Source organism: Pelobates fuscus, chromosome 7, assembly GCF_036172605.1.
Source record: "Pelobates fuscus isolate aPelFus1 chromosome 7, aPelFus1.pri, whole genome shotgun sequence".
NCBI lineage: Eukaryota > Metazoa > Chordata > Amphibia > Anura > Pelobatidae > Pelobates > Pelobates fuscus.
In genome coordinates this window covers 46,774,386-46,789,481 of record NC_086323.1, presented here as the reverse complement: position 1 = coordinate 46,789,481, position 15,096 = coordinate 46,774,386, and the positions used below count along the sequence as shown (strand labels likewise).

The 15,096-nt window shown below is 44.1% G+C and overlaps 1 protein-coding gene across 1 annotated transcript in view; it reads right to left on the bottom strand.

Moving 5' to 3' along the window:
* PATJ (PATJ crumbs cell polarity complex component) overlaps positions 1–15,096 on the bottom strand; it is a 231,961-nt gene that overhangs the window by 15,344 nt on the left and 201,521 nt on the right. The window contains exons 38-43 of the mRNA XM_063428064.1: positions 13,269–13,416; positions 11,499–11,585; positions 7,126–7,237; positions 5,971–6,008; positions 5,748–5,870; positions 4,601–4,705 (exon numbers count right to left, since the gene is read on the bottom strand). Coding sequence (XP_063284134.1) covers positions 4,601–4,705; positions 5,748–5,870; positions 5,971–6,008; positions 7,126–7,237; positions 11,499–11,585; positions 13,269–13,416 — 613 coding nt within the window. The remainder of the gene's footprint in view (positions 1–4,600; positions 4,706–5,747; positions 5,871–5,970; positions 6,009–7,125; positions 7,238–11,498; positions 11,586–13,268; positions 13,417–15,096) is intronic.

Below are 15,096 nucleotides of genomic sequence, written 5' to 3'. Positions count from 1 at the left end.
AGGGGATGTGTGGGAGGTAACATCTATGTCATTGGTTCTTTTATGCCTCCCCCTGGGTGTGGCCTGTATGTGTGAGTTGGAAATAAAAGCCAGGCTGAATGAGCCAGTCCTCAGTTCCTGTTTTACCCTCAAAGTGATGTGTCGTCTCATTATTGGGGGGAAGGATTTATTGCATGCTGTTCCAGTTGACTGCTAGGAGTACAAGCCTATTCGTATGGTTCCTATTCAATGGTCTACAGCATTCATATGCTTGGGAGAATTTAAAGGTTTCTCGGATTCAGTGATTGTGGTGTCTGCCAGAGTGCTTGGAGTCCTCAGGAAGCGCTAGGAGCATCCATTAACGGAGGTACCAAGTCGGGGTGCCAGGTGATCCGTTACATTGGTGGCAGCGGTGGGATGGCGTCCTAGTGTGAGGTAAAGCAGCTCAGAGACACTGTTTGGATTTACAAATTGAGGGCAACGCTAGCAGTCGTGCAGCGCCCCTGGGAGCAGACAAGTATGGAAGGTTCTGGCTCTGGAGATGATTGGCTGGCCGAGGTGAGGCAGCGAGTGGCCGAGTATGGGGATGATATACCCATGGAGACACGCCGGGTGATCTGGAACCAGGTCATGGCTGAGCGAAACACAAGGCTGGACCGAGAATTCCGGTTGGCAAAAGAGAGGAAGTATGCTCAGCAGCAGGAGCGGTACAGCAGCCGAGTAGAGGCTGCATCCGAGGAGGTTAGCCGTCTTTCCCTGAGGCGGCGGGAGGAACCCGAAGTGGGGGTCCTCATAGACTGGTCCTGTGAGGAACCACAACAGGCAGGTAGAGATGGGACCAAGGTCTCTCCACCGGGCCCTTACTCACAAATGTTGCGGGGCCTCACGGATTGGTCCTGGGAAGACCCACAGATGGCAGGTGGAGATGGGACTGCGGTCTCTCTACCGGCCCTACAGGGATGCTGGGCAGTCGGCCCAGATCCCCAGCGGCAGTGTGCGTTACAGGGAGCTGAAGGTGCCGTTCTTGATCCCCAGCGGCAGTCTACGGTGCAGGGAGAGGAGCCTGTTATCCCCTCTCCCCTGCGGCTGAAGGTGTGTAAGGGAGAGGAGTTTGTTATTCCCTCTCCCCAGCGGCAGCGCAGCTCACCAAGGGGAGACAGTAAGCCCCTCACCAGCGCAGATGGGACCGTGGTCTCTGCGCCCTGCCTACAGGGAGTACAGAGGGTCAGCCCTGCTCCCCAGCGGCTGAAAGTGTGTAAGGGAGAGGAGTTTGTTACCCCCTCTCCCCAGCGGCAGCTTAGCACACCAACGGGAGACAGTAAGCCCCACACCAGCGCAGATGGGACCGTGGTCTCTGCGCCCAAGTTACAGGGAGCTGAAGGGGCCGTCCTCCCTCCCCAGCGGCAGTGTGATTTGTTGGGGATTGGGAGCCCAGTCTCCATTCCCCAGCGGCAGAGTATCCAGCAGGGAATGGAGAGCCCAGCCCCCTTTTCCCCACAGCAGGACTCTGTGCTGGGAGGAGAGACAGTCGGTCTCCCTCCGCAGAGACGGGAAGTATGTATGGGAGAGGAGATTGTTACCACCTCTCCCCAGCGGCGGATCATTAATGTACAGGGAATAGAGAGCCCAGTCTCCATTCCCCAGCGGCAGAGTGTTCTAATGGGAGAGGAGCTGGTTACCACCTCTCCCCAGCGGCAGCTTAATGTACCAGGGGGAGACTGTAAGCCCCACACCTGTGCAGATGGGACAGTGGTCTCTGCACTTCCAGCACAGGGGGTAGGGACGGTCGGTCCTGCCCCCCCACGACAGGGCTGTTTAGCCAAAGGGGAGACAGTCTGTCTCCAGCAGCAGAGATGTGTAACTAAAGGGGAGACAGTCGGTCTCCAGCAGCAGAGCTGTGTAACTCAAGGGGAGACAGTCGGTCTCCAGCAGCAGAGCGGTGTAACTCAAGGGGAGACAGTCGGTCTCCAGCAGCAGAGCGGTGTATTTAAAGGGGAGACAGTCGGTCTCCAACAACCAGGCTTCAACCCGACTACTCCCGTGGTAGTGCTGGCATCCGGGCAGAGTACCGCTGGTCTCTGCCCACTCAGCAACCCACCAAGGCAGTCTACCAGCCCCCAGCACAGCCGTGGTGAGGCACCTGGGCATGGACAAAGTTCTCCTCTACTCAGGTGTAGTAACCGTTTATTGTGGGTGGGCTGTACTGCTGTTTCTGTCTTGTGGGTGGGCTGCTGGACTAACAAGGGCACTGACCGGCAAGAGGTCAGGTACCCTGTTAGTCTGTTTGGAAAAGGGGAGAAATGTGGCGAAACCAACCTCGCCACTGGGCCCTGGAGAAGCCTGTTTGCTAGCCTCCTACCTGCTGACTATGGCCCCTGGGTTATTTGGGACATATTGTACTTTATATTGCTGCAACTGGCCCTTTTAAAATCATCGATGGACATATTGGGACTTTTTGGGATGGTGGCGAAACCGACCTCGCCACGTGTCCTTGGAGGGGGCCGATTGCCCGCCTCTTGCCTTTGGACTATGGACCAGACTTTATGGGAATGTGATACCCCAGATAGCTATACCATGGAGCCTATTCATAATGAAAGACTATGGGAAAGACTTTAGCTCCATGGCAATTGTACTGTGTGAGTAGGATCTGCGCGCTATTCGGTAGTTTTGTGCGTGCAGATCCCAGCTATCTGGGGATAGGTGAAATGTCTGTGTGTTATGTGTAAAAGGTGAATTTATGTATTTTAAAGTGTTTTACTGTCTTTGTGTCCCCATGTGCTTAATGGAGTCTGTCTCTGTGCTGGGAGATAATTGGATTACTTCTCCAGCACAGAGAAGGCCCTGGAAAGCTAGGGGTTTTAAAAGATACTTTTAGTAACTTTTGAACCCCTGGTCTGATCCATGCCATTTTTTAATATGTTGTTCCCCTGAATGGATTGATTGTGGATATGTATTTTTATGTGAATGTGATGTATGGTTTTAGAGTTAGGAAAGTTGTGTAAAAGTATATTTTAAACTGTATGCATAATGGGATTATGTGTCACACTAAGGGGAGGGGATGTGTGGGAGGTAACATCTATGTCATTGGTTCTTTTATGCCTCCCCCTGGGTGTGGCCTGTATGTGTGAGTTGGAAATAAAAGCCAGGCTGAATGAGCCAGTCCTCAGTTCCTGTTTTACCCTCAAAGTGATGTGTCGTCTCATTATTGGGGGGAAGGATTTATTGCATGCTGTTCCAGTTGACTGCTAGGAGTACAAGCCTATTCGTATGGTTCCTATTCAATGGTCTACAGCATTCATATGCTTGGGAGAATTTAAAGGTTTCTCGGATTCAGTGATTGTGGTGTCTGCCAGAGTGCTTGGAGTCCTCAGGAAGCGCTAGGAGCATCCATTAACGGAGGTACCAAGTCGGGGTGCCAGGTGATCCGTTACAGTTCTTTACATAGAACCTCCATAACTTCCAGAAATGTGATTTATATGTGCACTGTACCTGTACCTATACCAATTAATAAAGTAAAATTAAGGGTGTTTCTGGTTGATACATGAGGGTCATGAATCTGAGTGCACATCCATCTTAAGGTTAGATAATTAGGATCCAGTGATTGGGTCAATACTCCCCTACACCTAGGCAGGAAGAAGAACTCCTGAACTTGCAATTACCATTCATGAGAAGGGCAGTAGCCAGTTCCAACGGTTGAGTTTTATGAAAGTGCAACAGTCCCCGTGTATTGCAGTTGATGTGTGCGTGTTTATGTTTATAGAAAAGACGCATACTACTGCAATACAACGTCTGTACAGAGACCAGGCCTAGTGTCAAACATAGATAAGGCAGATGGATTAGAATAGTAAATTATAGAATCTTACTTTATTTATAAATTGCAAATACTTTTAATTCTTTATGAAGCCTAAGGGGACAATATAGGCACACTGACCACTTCATCTTAATTAAGTGATGTGGATGCCATGTCCCCCTCTCCCCATTTTAACCCTGCAAGGGAAAACATTGCTGTTTTAATGGCACTAGATAAATATCTGAATGCAGTCTATTAATTTATTACGCTATGCATATTTTCTATTACTTTGTCTGTAGAACCGGTTATATTTGTATTGAAGATTTGAGCCTATAAAATGAACCTCTTCAAATTTGCAAAGGAGTCAGTGTTTTCTACCTCTTCAAAAGAAAGACGGAAATAAATAATTTAAATAATGAAGAGGCACATTCTGTAGGTGCAATTAAATAATTTTGTATCTTCCCTGCTGTAGCTCAATGATATTACAGATGAAATCTGACATTGTAAGTCAGCACGGCCCGGTGAACTGCGAGTAACAAACTGAATGAAGATATTAGACTATACTGAGCCAGTCCACGCAGGCGATCATAAGACCAGCAATCCATTCACTTGTTCAAGCACACTGCAAGTCGAAGATGAAAGCAATAAGCTGGCGGGTTAACTTATCAGTCGTACCAAAGATTGATTTTGCTATTTGCTGTTAAGGAACGTGCAGGAAGCCCTTTCAAAAGCATTCATACGCGTACTAAGCGTGCTTGCCAATAGTGCAGCCATGTATCCCAAACAGCAATTATCTCCTTCTCACAGCTGGGCTGTCATTTCTCACTGTACCTGCAAGATAATACATCCGTATGCATTCTTCAATATATTGACTATGTCCGCATGAGAAAGGCCATCCAGGGGTTGCTTGTTTATACTCACAATGCGATCCCCAACCTGGATAGAGAGACAGGAAACAGAGAACACACATTACACAAAAATACACACTGGTATGAAGAAGGTAGAATTATTCCTTAAATTATTCAGCAGATTGACATACTCTGAGTGCTCTGCCGCCAGTGATAAATGTAGCAATTAAAGGAATACCCTAGTCACCAAAACCACTGATTTGTAATGCAGTGGTTTCATGGTGCGCAGGCCCTGTCGCTGCACTCTGACCAATGTAAACACTATTTGTGACAAGTGTGTCAGAAACTTGCTCATTAAAGGCCTTCACTTTTCGCATTGCTGAACGATTTGAGTGCTTCTCACTAGGGATCACTAGATTCTTCATTGTATCTCTATGAGAAGCATCTTATTGGCCAAGCTTGGTGATTGGCATGCATGCCCCATAGGGTCCTAATGCGTCTCTATGAGCTCAGATGAGGAGAAGCAACAGCCGTTCCAGATATGGGACAGCACTGGTTTAAAGGGGAGTTTAAAAGGATCACTATAGGGTCAGGAACACAAACATGTATTCCTGACCCTATAGGCTTAAAACCACCATCTAGCCCCCCATGCCTCCATAAATATAGCAAAATCTTACTGTAGTCAAGTCTGGAGAAGCTAGCTCTGGTTCTGTTTCCTTTAGACCTGCCCACAGCCTGCTGACATCACCAGAAGTGGTAGCCTGATCCAATCACAATGCTTTACCATAGGATTGGCTGAGACTGACAAAGAGGCAGATCAGGGGGGGGGGGGGGCTGAGCCAGCATGATTAAAACACAGCCCTGCCCAATCAGCATCTCCTCATAGAGATGAATTAAGTCAATGAATCTCTATGAGGAAAGTTCAGTGTCGGCATGCAGAGGGAGGAGATACTGAATGTGTGGATATAGCAGGAACCCAATTCCAACCACACTTACTCTGCGATGCTGTGACATTACAGCTTATATGATATACCAGGCATGCTTACTCTGCATTGCTGTGCCAGAATACAGATATTACACACAATACTAACTTACCCAGTATGCACACAATCATGGAGCAGGATACTCACTTTCAGCTTGTTTGTACGCGCTGCTACCCCGCTAGCTTGTATCATAGCAATGAAAACGGGCACATCTCCCAAAGGGCTGCCTTTCCCCCCTGCTATGCTGATTCCAAGGGCATCATTTGGGCCCTACAGATACGAGTGAAGGAAAGAAAATAAAACAAATAAAGTATTTTCTGTGTGCAATCTCTTTTAATATTCACAGTGCGTACTTGCTTGCTGTATTTACCCTGGTTATCTCCACAGTTCTTGGCTCCAATTCTGCACCTTATTTGATAAAACAAAAAAGAGAAACAGATTATTTTATTATAGAACTCACACAGTTATCCTGCATAGAATGGATTAATATTGCAATCGTTTTAACTGGCAGAGTATCATTAAGAACAAAAGCAGAATGAGGTTGTTTTTTTTTGTTGTGTGTATTTTCCCATAGAAAAGCACAAAGAGAAATTCAGTCAGTATATATCACCCAATGAAAAACAGGGGTGGGAAAAAAAAAACACTCCGTAGAATGTGGTAAAATAGTTTAAATAATGGAAAAAGATCATGTTCAATAAAAATACATGGCACGCAAAAATAGGTGAGAACAAACTAAATGTACACAAACCAGAGAGCCGCCTACTGTATTTCATCATGCCTAACGTGACACTTACTATAGACTAATTTTACTCATTTTGGCCTATGAGGAAGTATTTTTATAATGTGGCTAGATCTGGTAATGGCTTTAAAATGGAAGTGTAATTACTTTAAAGTGAAACCGTCACCATCTGATGGGCTTGGTGGCCAGGGGAGATGGGCAGCTAAAGTTAAGTACAGCATTGAAGAAATCTATAGAAGATCCTCCATAACCAAAGGCCATTTTCTGCACCCATCACTGGTGATGGATGAGGGGGATTGACAATCGAGACCGCAGTAGCTCTGCTCAGTGTCTAGAAGTGTCAGGTGGAGGAAATATATAGAGACAAAGTAGTGATTTAGCCCTGGCGAATGGAAATTCACCCCATGGAGGGTATACTATGGATTGCAGTGGCAAGTAACTTTTAAAACTTGGCTAGTAGCATAGGACTACAAATTGTAAGTACTGCTTGAATGTATTGTTTGCTGCATCCCATAAAGTGGCATACAATTTTGCATAAAATCACTGCATAGATCTGTAGTAAATGCTGTAGCTATCTGGAGTACACCATAAAGACACAGTCCACCCATACCTGTGTAATATCTCATGCTAACTATCCTGTGTAATGCCACATTGAGGTCCAGTAAATGGGAAATCCAGATGCTGGCATAATTTGCCTATAGATACGCAGAAGATGGGCATGACATGCAAATGCGTCTGGAGTTCTGTATCACAATACTCGGAACCAGAACATTAACTCTCGCTCACCTGAATTCCTATTTGAAGATTCTGGAGAGGGTTTCTTAAAAACAACATTTTGTAGACTGGAAGAAACGGAAGGTAAAGGATAGACGGGGGTCGGAGAACTCCTCTGGCTGACCTAGAAACATACAAGAATCACAACCGATAAAAGTTTTAGCTTTTTTTTTTTTTTTTTTTTAAATTATCGAAGTATGGGATATTTGTGAGACTAAATTATTTATGACCTTAAAAAACAAGAAAACTCTCCAATAATTTCAATAAAGCATCTTTGTAATATCACTGGCTGTAAATGATGAGATGCTAAAAGTGACTGTATTATATTGTATAATACACTGATGGCTGTAACTGCATTTCCCAATTAATTAACACAATTTTGTGAGGAAAGGATAGATTACCTCTCATCTAATTGGGTAAAACATATGCACATGGATTAATACCATGTTATACTAGATCCCTTGCAGAAGATGTTCTTGATATAGTGGAGAATTGTGAGGATTTGAGGTTACAAAGGTATTAGCATATGAGGGGTACACATGAAATAGAACCCTGAAAAAAATGATACTGTACGGTATTTTTCATAAATATTAAAGGAACACTGTAGTCACCTAAATTACTTTAGCTAAATAAAGCTGTTTTAGTGTATAGATCATTCCCCTGCAATTTCACTGCTCAATTCACTGTCATTTAGGAGATAAATCACGTTGTTTCTGTTTATGCAGCCCCAGCCACACCAGTGGCGGATCCGGGGGGGGGGGGGGGGGGGGGGCAACAGGGCAATTGCCCCCCCCAAGAAAACCGACGGTCTCCCTCTCCCTGCCAGCACATGCTGGTGCTAGCCCTGCAATGTGCCTGTGGACCAGAGGGGAGATCAGAGATCTCCCTCCCCGTCCGCAGGCCCTATGCTGGCAGCCGACGGGGGGAGGGAGAGGAAGGAGAGAGGACCCGGGAGCTCAGCCTGCAGCTCCTCCGGGTCCTCCTCTCGCGAGCTTGGAGCGTTGCTGCGGTTACCACAGCAACGCTCCAAATCTCGCGAGAGTGAACTCTAGCCCTGGAGCGCGGGCTAGAGTTCACTCTTACCACTGGACCACCAGGGAATCCCACTAGGACCACCAGGGACTAAGAAATGTCCCCCCTCCTCCCAGTAAAGGCAAGAAGGGAGGGGGGGGGGGGGGGACATAATTAATATTTATTTGAATTAAATAAATTTAAAAAAAAAGCATATTATAAAAAAGCTCCCCATGCCTTATAACACACTCTCACACCCTACACACACATTGCCCCTCCCCCCTCACACACATATACTGCCCCCCATACACACACTGCCCCAGACACACATACACAACCCCCCCATACACGCACACTGCCCCCCATACACGCACACTGCCCCCCATACACGCACACTGCCCCCCCATACACACACTGCCCCCCCATACACATACCCTGCCCCCATACACATACACTGGCCCCCCATACACACACACTTCCCCCCCATACACACACACTGCCCCCCATACACACACACTGCCCCCCATACACACACACTGTCCCCCATACACACACACTGCCCCCCATACACACACACTGCCCCCCATAAACACACACTGCCCCCCATACACACACACTGCCCCAGACACACATACACTGCCCCCATACACACACTGCACCCCATACACATACTGCCCCCCGTATACAAACACTGTCCCTATACACACATACACTGCCCCAGATACACATACATTGCCCCCCATACACACATACACTGCAACTGTCACACACACATACTGACCCACACATACACTGCCCCCTAACACACACACTGCACCCCTGACATACACTGCCGCCCTCACTCACACACTGCAACCTTCACACACTGTCCCCCTCACACACACACACACACTGCACCCCTCACACATTGCACCACGCACACACACCACTGCTCCTATGCCCTAAGATAGCCACATTTCACAGCAGACCTCAGGTAAGTTGTCAAACTGTTCTTAAACGGTTTGACTACTTACTCTGGGAGGGGGTCCCGGCACTATTGGCACCATAACCACTACACTGAGCTGTAGTGGTTATTGTGTCTGGATTATTTATTTAAATAATCTACAAGTGCCCCTCCCGAGATCAGGCTTTGGATCCGCCACTGAGCCACACCTCCCCTGGCTATGATTGACAGAGCCTGCATGAAAAAAAAAAACTGGTTTCACTTTCAAACAGATGTAATTTACCTTAAATAATTGCATCTCAATCTCTAAATTGAATTTTAATCACATACAGGAGGCTCTTGCAGGGTCTAGCAAGCTATTAAAATAGCAGGGGATAAGAAAATCTTAATTAAACAGAACTTGCAATAAAGAAAGCCTAAATAGGGCTCTCTTTACAGGAAGTGTTTATGGAAGGCTGTGCAAGTCACATGCAGGGAGGTGTGACTAGGGTTCATAAACAAAGGGATTTAACTCCTAAATGGCAGAGGATTGAGCAGTGAGGCTGCAGGGGCATGTTCTATACACTGCTTCATTAAGCTAATGTTGTTCAGGTGACTATAGTGTCCCTTTAAATAAAGACACGGCTGTCAACTTATATCAGTTTGTCTCCAAGGACAGAATATTCTTTGTATTTGTAGTTTCGGAAATGCAGACTAGGTGTGTGTACATTAGCGTTATGCATTATTAGTTGGTTACTATTTAACCTCTGAAAATATTTAACTACGTACTTCAAAGTGTGATTGTCTATCATTAGACTGGTGCAAAAATTAGTTTCAGCAAGTTAGTCCAAATTAAATTATTTTCATCCATACCCAAGAAGATCAATTCACCTGGATTCACCTGTGGGGTCTTATTCATAAACTGGCAAATCCTGGACAAATCAATTTATTTCGGTATGGATTAAAAAAAAAAAAATCATATGATTCAGACGAACAAGCCAAAACTAATTTTTGCACAAGTCTATCTACCATGTACTTCCCTGTTAGACAGTCACTGGTAATGTGTATGTGGAAAGGCAAAATTATCATTTTTTTATGATGTATTTTGTGTGCTAGACAGCAAAACATTACAAGTCAGCCAAGTCAGGTGGTGACAAACAAAACTTTTGTGGTTTTGTGGGTTTTTTTTGTTTGGTTTTTTAAACTGACTTCTGAACAGCAACCCAAGTACTCTTATTTGAAAGAATCTACAATTTACCTATAACAGCAACACAAAAAAAAAAATATATAGTGCATCTTAAATACATACGTACATTCATACGGTCTGCCCAAGACTGGTAGAAGTTACACTCCCAAGCATCAGCTGCCACATGCAGACACTGTCCATTCTTAAAGGACCACTCTAGGCACCCAGACCACTTTAGCTTAATGAAGTGGTCTGGGTGCCTGGTCCCTCTAGGATTAACCCTTTTTTTTATAAACATAGTTTCAGAGAAACTGCTATGTTTATACTGAGGGTTAATCCAGCCTCCAGAGCCTCTAGTGGCTGTCTCATTGACAGCCGCTAGAGGCGCTTGCGTGCTTCTCACTGTGAAAATCACAGTGAGAAGACGCCAGCGTCCATAGGAAAGCATTGTAAATGCTTTCCTATGCGACCGGCTGAAGGCGCGCGCGGCTCCTGCCGCGCATGCGCATTCAGCCGATGATGTCGCGAGGAAGCAGGAGGAAATTTTCCTGCCCGGCGCTGGAGAAAGGTAAGTATTTAACCCCTTCCTCTCTCCAGAGCCCGGCGGGAGTGGGTCCCTGAGGGTGGGGGCACCCTCAGGGCACTATAGTGCCCGGAAAACGAGTATGCACTCGTGGTCCTTTAACTAAGCCCATCTACCTTTATGCCAAGATAGAGAATATCATACTGAGTCTCTGTCTCCCCAGCTATTCTCCTGGTATATCACTAAAGGGAGAGAGACTGAATTAAGGGTGGCAGCAGCTATGAAGGATTGCAAAGTCAGACAGGCCAACAATATATATCCGTGTGCTGCACAATATCAGTCACACAGTAATATAATGCAACCACTGCACAGTACATCTGAAAACGTGAAACATCCATTAAAATATATATGTAGCAGAGAAGCCCAGGCTCATGCATTGCCAAGTTAAGGATGAATGAGCTACCCTGGCCAGAATTACAACCTTTCTGTTTTCAGAAGGATCTCGGCTTTTCAGCAAACATCACAGCAGGTGCCCCACTGTGTTTGCATCTACTGATGGATGGTTTTGGGGGAACAAAATGCTAAAAAGGAGTGCAGCAAAGATGAATATTTCTGTGCTGTAATTTATCATTCTGCAGTGATGTTTGGATTTTTGCTGTTTTGTGTTGTAAAATGAAATATATACAAAACATATACATATTGTATGCTATAATTCAAAGAAAGAAAAAACACAAGCTGCCCACCTCACTGCCTGAATATGACTTTCTGGATGACGGCCAAGACGCGACTCGTAGTCTTCCAATCTCCAGATACACAAGTCCTTGAGCACACTTGAGATAAAAAGAATAAACTGTTTGAAATCGGAGCTGTGGGATTTGCGTGTATAGAGAGGTGCATGTTTTATCCAAACATGAAATCCTGCTAGAGGAGTTATGATTTTTCACAAACTTGGATGTTAACATTTACAAAACAAAGTAAACACATAGCATTAAATATGAACACATGTTTTAGGTAACCTCTGAGAGGTAGGATGAAAAAAGCCTTTATCAACAAATGGATGATTCTATCCATCACGGATGGATAAACATGACTGATTTTATAAGAAGGCAAGATTTACGCTGAAATACTGATCAGCAGCAATGCATGGAGGGCAATGTGTGTATTCTCCATGATAAAAAACAAATATGGGTAAACACACACACGGGTACATTTGATTATAAACAAACAGTTTAGGGGTAGGAGGGGGGAGATGTTCCAGAATAGGAGGATTCATAGAAAACACAGATGGAGGAGACTAAATGGGGAGAAGCAGAGCAGAAGATTCATAATAAACATAGGAAGTAACGGGGAGTATATTAATAAAGTACAGGTTTTAGAAGAGATCTATGAACAATATTCACAACAGCTGAGTAGTGGTTATGGTACAGTAGGTCTGTGGGAACATTGCCTTCGTTAAACCATTTTGGAGTCTCTACCCAACACCCACAGACCACTCTCTGTTTAGCCGCACAGTCTGATCATATGGAAACAATTCTTCCGCATTATTGAGTGTTATTCTGTCCCACTTGGGTGTCAGTCACAGGCGTGGAGCATTGGAGAGGGGAGATTGGAGATTGCTGTAGAGGTTGGAGGGATTCACAAATGAAAAAAAAGCAGAATTGTAGTTCCTGTTTTATCGGTTTGGGTTAAGCGTTCCAAGGAGAGGCCTAGCTCATATCAAACCACTCTAAAATGTTTTTTAGAAACCTCTTGAGGGACAGCACCCAAAGACTTATGGCACCGTAATCACTACAATGAGATGTGATTGTTATGGTGATTAAAGTGTTTGAAATATTAGTGGTGAAATATTAAGGTTCTCTATGGGGATTAGTTTTTGGAAAACTCATGTTGTTGAGTTCAGAAGAAACCTGAGGTTACAAGGAGGTGGAGGGGGGGGCTTTATTACATTTTCTCTAACTATCCAGATCATGATTGTCTGTGCATTTTATTTTCAACTAGCTTTCTCCGTGTTAAAGCAGTAAGATGGTTTCAGCAAAAGATGTCACTGGCAACATTTTTAGGGAGCAATCTTGTTTGTTACACAAACCAACTATTCCTGAATGTCTTTAATATGCATAATTGTCTCCTCATTTCCCTTTCTAATCTATCTATAGTTACGCATATAACAATGGATAAATAGATAGACTTTAGGTATTTTCTTCTAATATTTATTCACATATCTGCAAATAGTTATGACCAGTGATCAACGCTTTGGCTCTAACTCGGCTTTAGTTAAGAGTCCCGATTGCATCCTAAAGTAAACTACAAATTTGTGGTACCTGAGTGTGTCTGTGTGTATTTGTTAGTTTGTGCTTATATGTGATGCATTCCACAGCAACAAGGATGGCAGTAATAATAATTCCCATAATAAACAATTCAAATCTATGTAACCTTGCAATTCCAAAAGGTCCCGAATGCATCCTTCTATTTGAGATACAGAAAAATGTTGTGTTTTTTTTTGTTTGTTTTCTTACCTTTAAAATAGCAGCTACAGTTTCTTGAGAAGCATTTCTCAAATCCTCACCGTTAACCGACAGGATCTGATCCCCTTGCATTAGTCTCCTGTCATAGTCCGCGGCGCCCCCTTTGACAATATCGGAGATGAACACTCCACTACCAGTTCTGGAAGAAAAGACTTATCAATATTCTAGAACTGAGAAGGAAAACTAAATTTTGTATAAGGTGCTAAACACATGTATAAGTGAATGTCTGATCCATCTAACTGTAAGTGTGCAAAGCATAATGCTTGGCGAGGGTTAGCAATTTTAAGGCCTTTTTTTATTAAAATAAATATATGATTTTGTGGTTCTAAAAATTATTTAGAGACAGAAAAGATTTAATTCCCATTCCTAAACAAGAATCCTAGATGTAACAATTATTTCTGTAATTAATTAACAGTTAAGCAGACAGCAGATATTTCCCTTGATGCTCAATCAGGTCAAAGTACTACAGTTACATTAGAATAACAAAATTTTTTGTCATATATAATGTGTGTAGCGGTAGTAAGACTATAGTTTTAGAATTGCCTATGTTTTGCTAGCTCGGTTTCTGATCGGTACTAGCTCGGTTTCTGATCGAATGCTTGCTTTGACCAGTAAAGTGTAATGCCCCATGTTCATTTGAATCCTTTAATTTTCAACAAACATAACTAAAAGGTTAAAGGGACACTATAGGCACCAGAACAACTACAATTTAATGTAGTATTACTGCTTAGTAACAACTCTAGCGGCAGTCACTCAGCGTCACCACGCTCTGCCTGAGGAGATGCTGATTGGCGCAGGGCGGCATTTTGCTGCACATGTGCGATAGCCACCCAATGCTTTCCTTTGGGATTGATGTTCTCAGCCATGGTGGCAAGACTGGCATGGTGCTGAATAAAAGGTAAGTGAAATCACCTTTTTTTTTTTTTTTTTTTTTTTTTAAAAAGAGAGGGGGTCAGGGGCCAACGTTTGTGTTCCGTACACTATAGTGCTCCTTTAAAAATAAGCAAGATTGTAAAACTGCAGTACTTGAACAGTCAAGTATCTACCTATCAGAAGTCTCTATGGTCTATGAAGTTTTTTTCTTATGCATAAACCCCAGTTCAGCAGGTTAATGGTCCAAAACAAACACGAGGAAGCACACACAAGTGCACGTTTGACCATAAACAAAGAGTTTAGGGGTAGGAGGGAGAGAGGAACCAGAGTAAAAGGAGTCATAGACAAATACAGGGGGTGGAAACAGAATAGGGAGAAACAGAGCACATGAGCCATAATAAACAGAGGAAGTCATGGCAGGTATTTTAATAAAGTGCTGTATAATATCCACGACAGCTCATTGTAGTGGTTATGGTTCTGTAGGAACATTGCCTTCACTTTTGTTAAACCACTTTGGGTATTGTGGAGAGACTCCCTGATATTTTTAAACATTTCCACAGACCACTCTATTTTTAGCCACACTGATCATATGGAAACTGTACTTCAACATTATAAAGTGTGATTCTGTCCAACTTGGGTGTCCATCACAGGCTTGGTGCATTGCACCCTTAGCCTATCATTGCTGCACAGGTTGGAGGGATTCACACTTAATAATAGAATTGTAGTTTGTTAATGGGATAGCTGCTGACTTCATACATATTCTCCAGAGCTGGGGGGAAAATGGAGGGAAGGGGGAGAAGAGCCTGGTGTTTGCTGTAAATGGATGTCTGTTTTATTAGCTCTGAGACAACTCATGAAATGTCAGCCTTTTCCTGCAATATTGTGCCTTTATTTGAAGTATAATGGAGTAAAAGCCTAGTCTTACCAGACCTGGGTTGCAAGACAA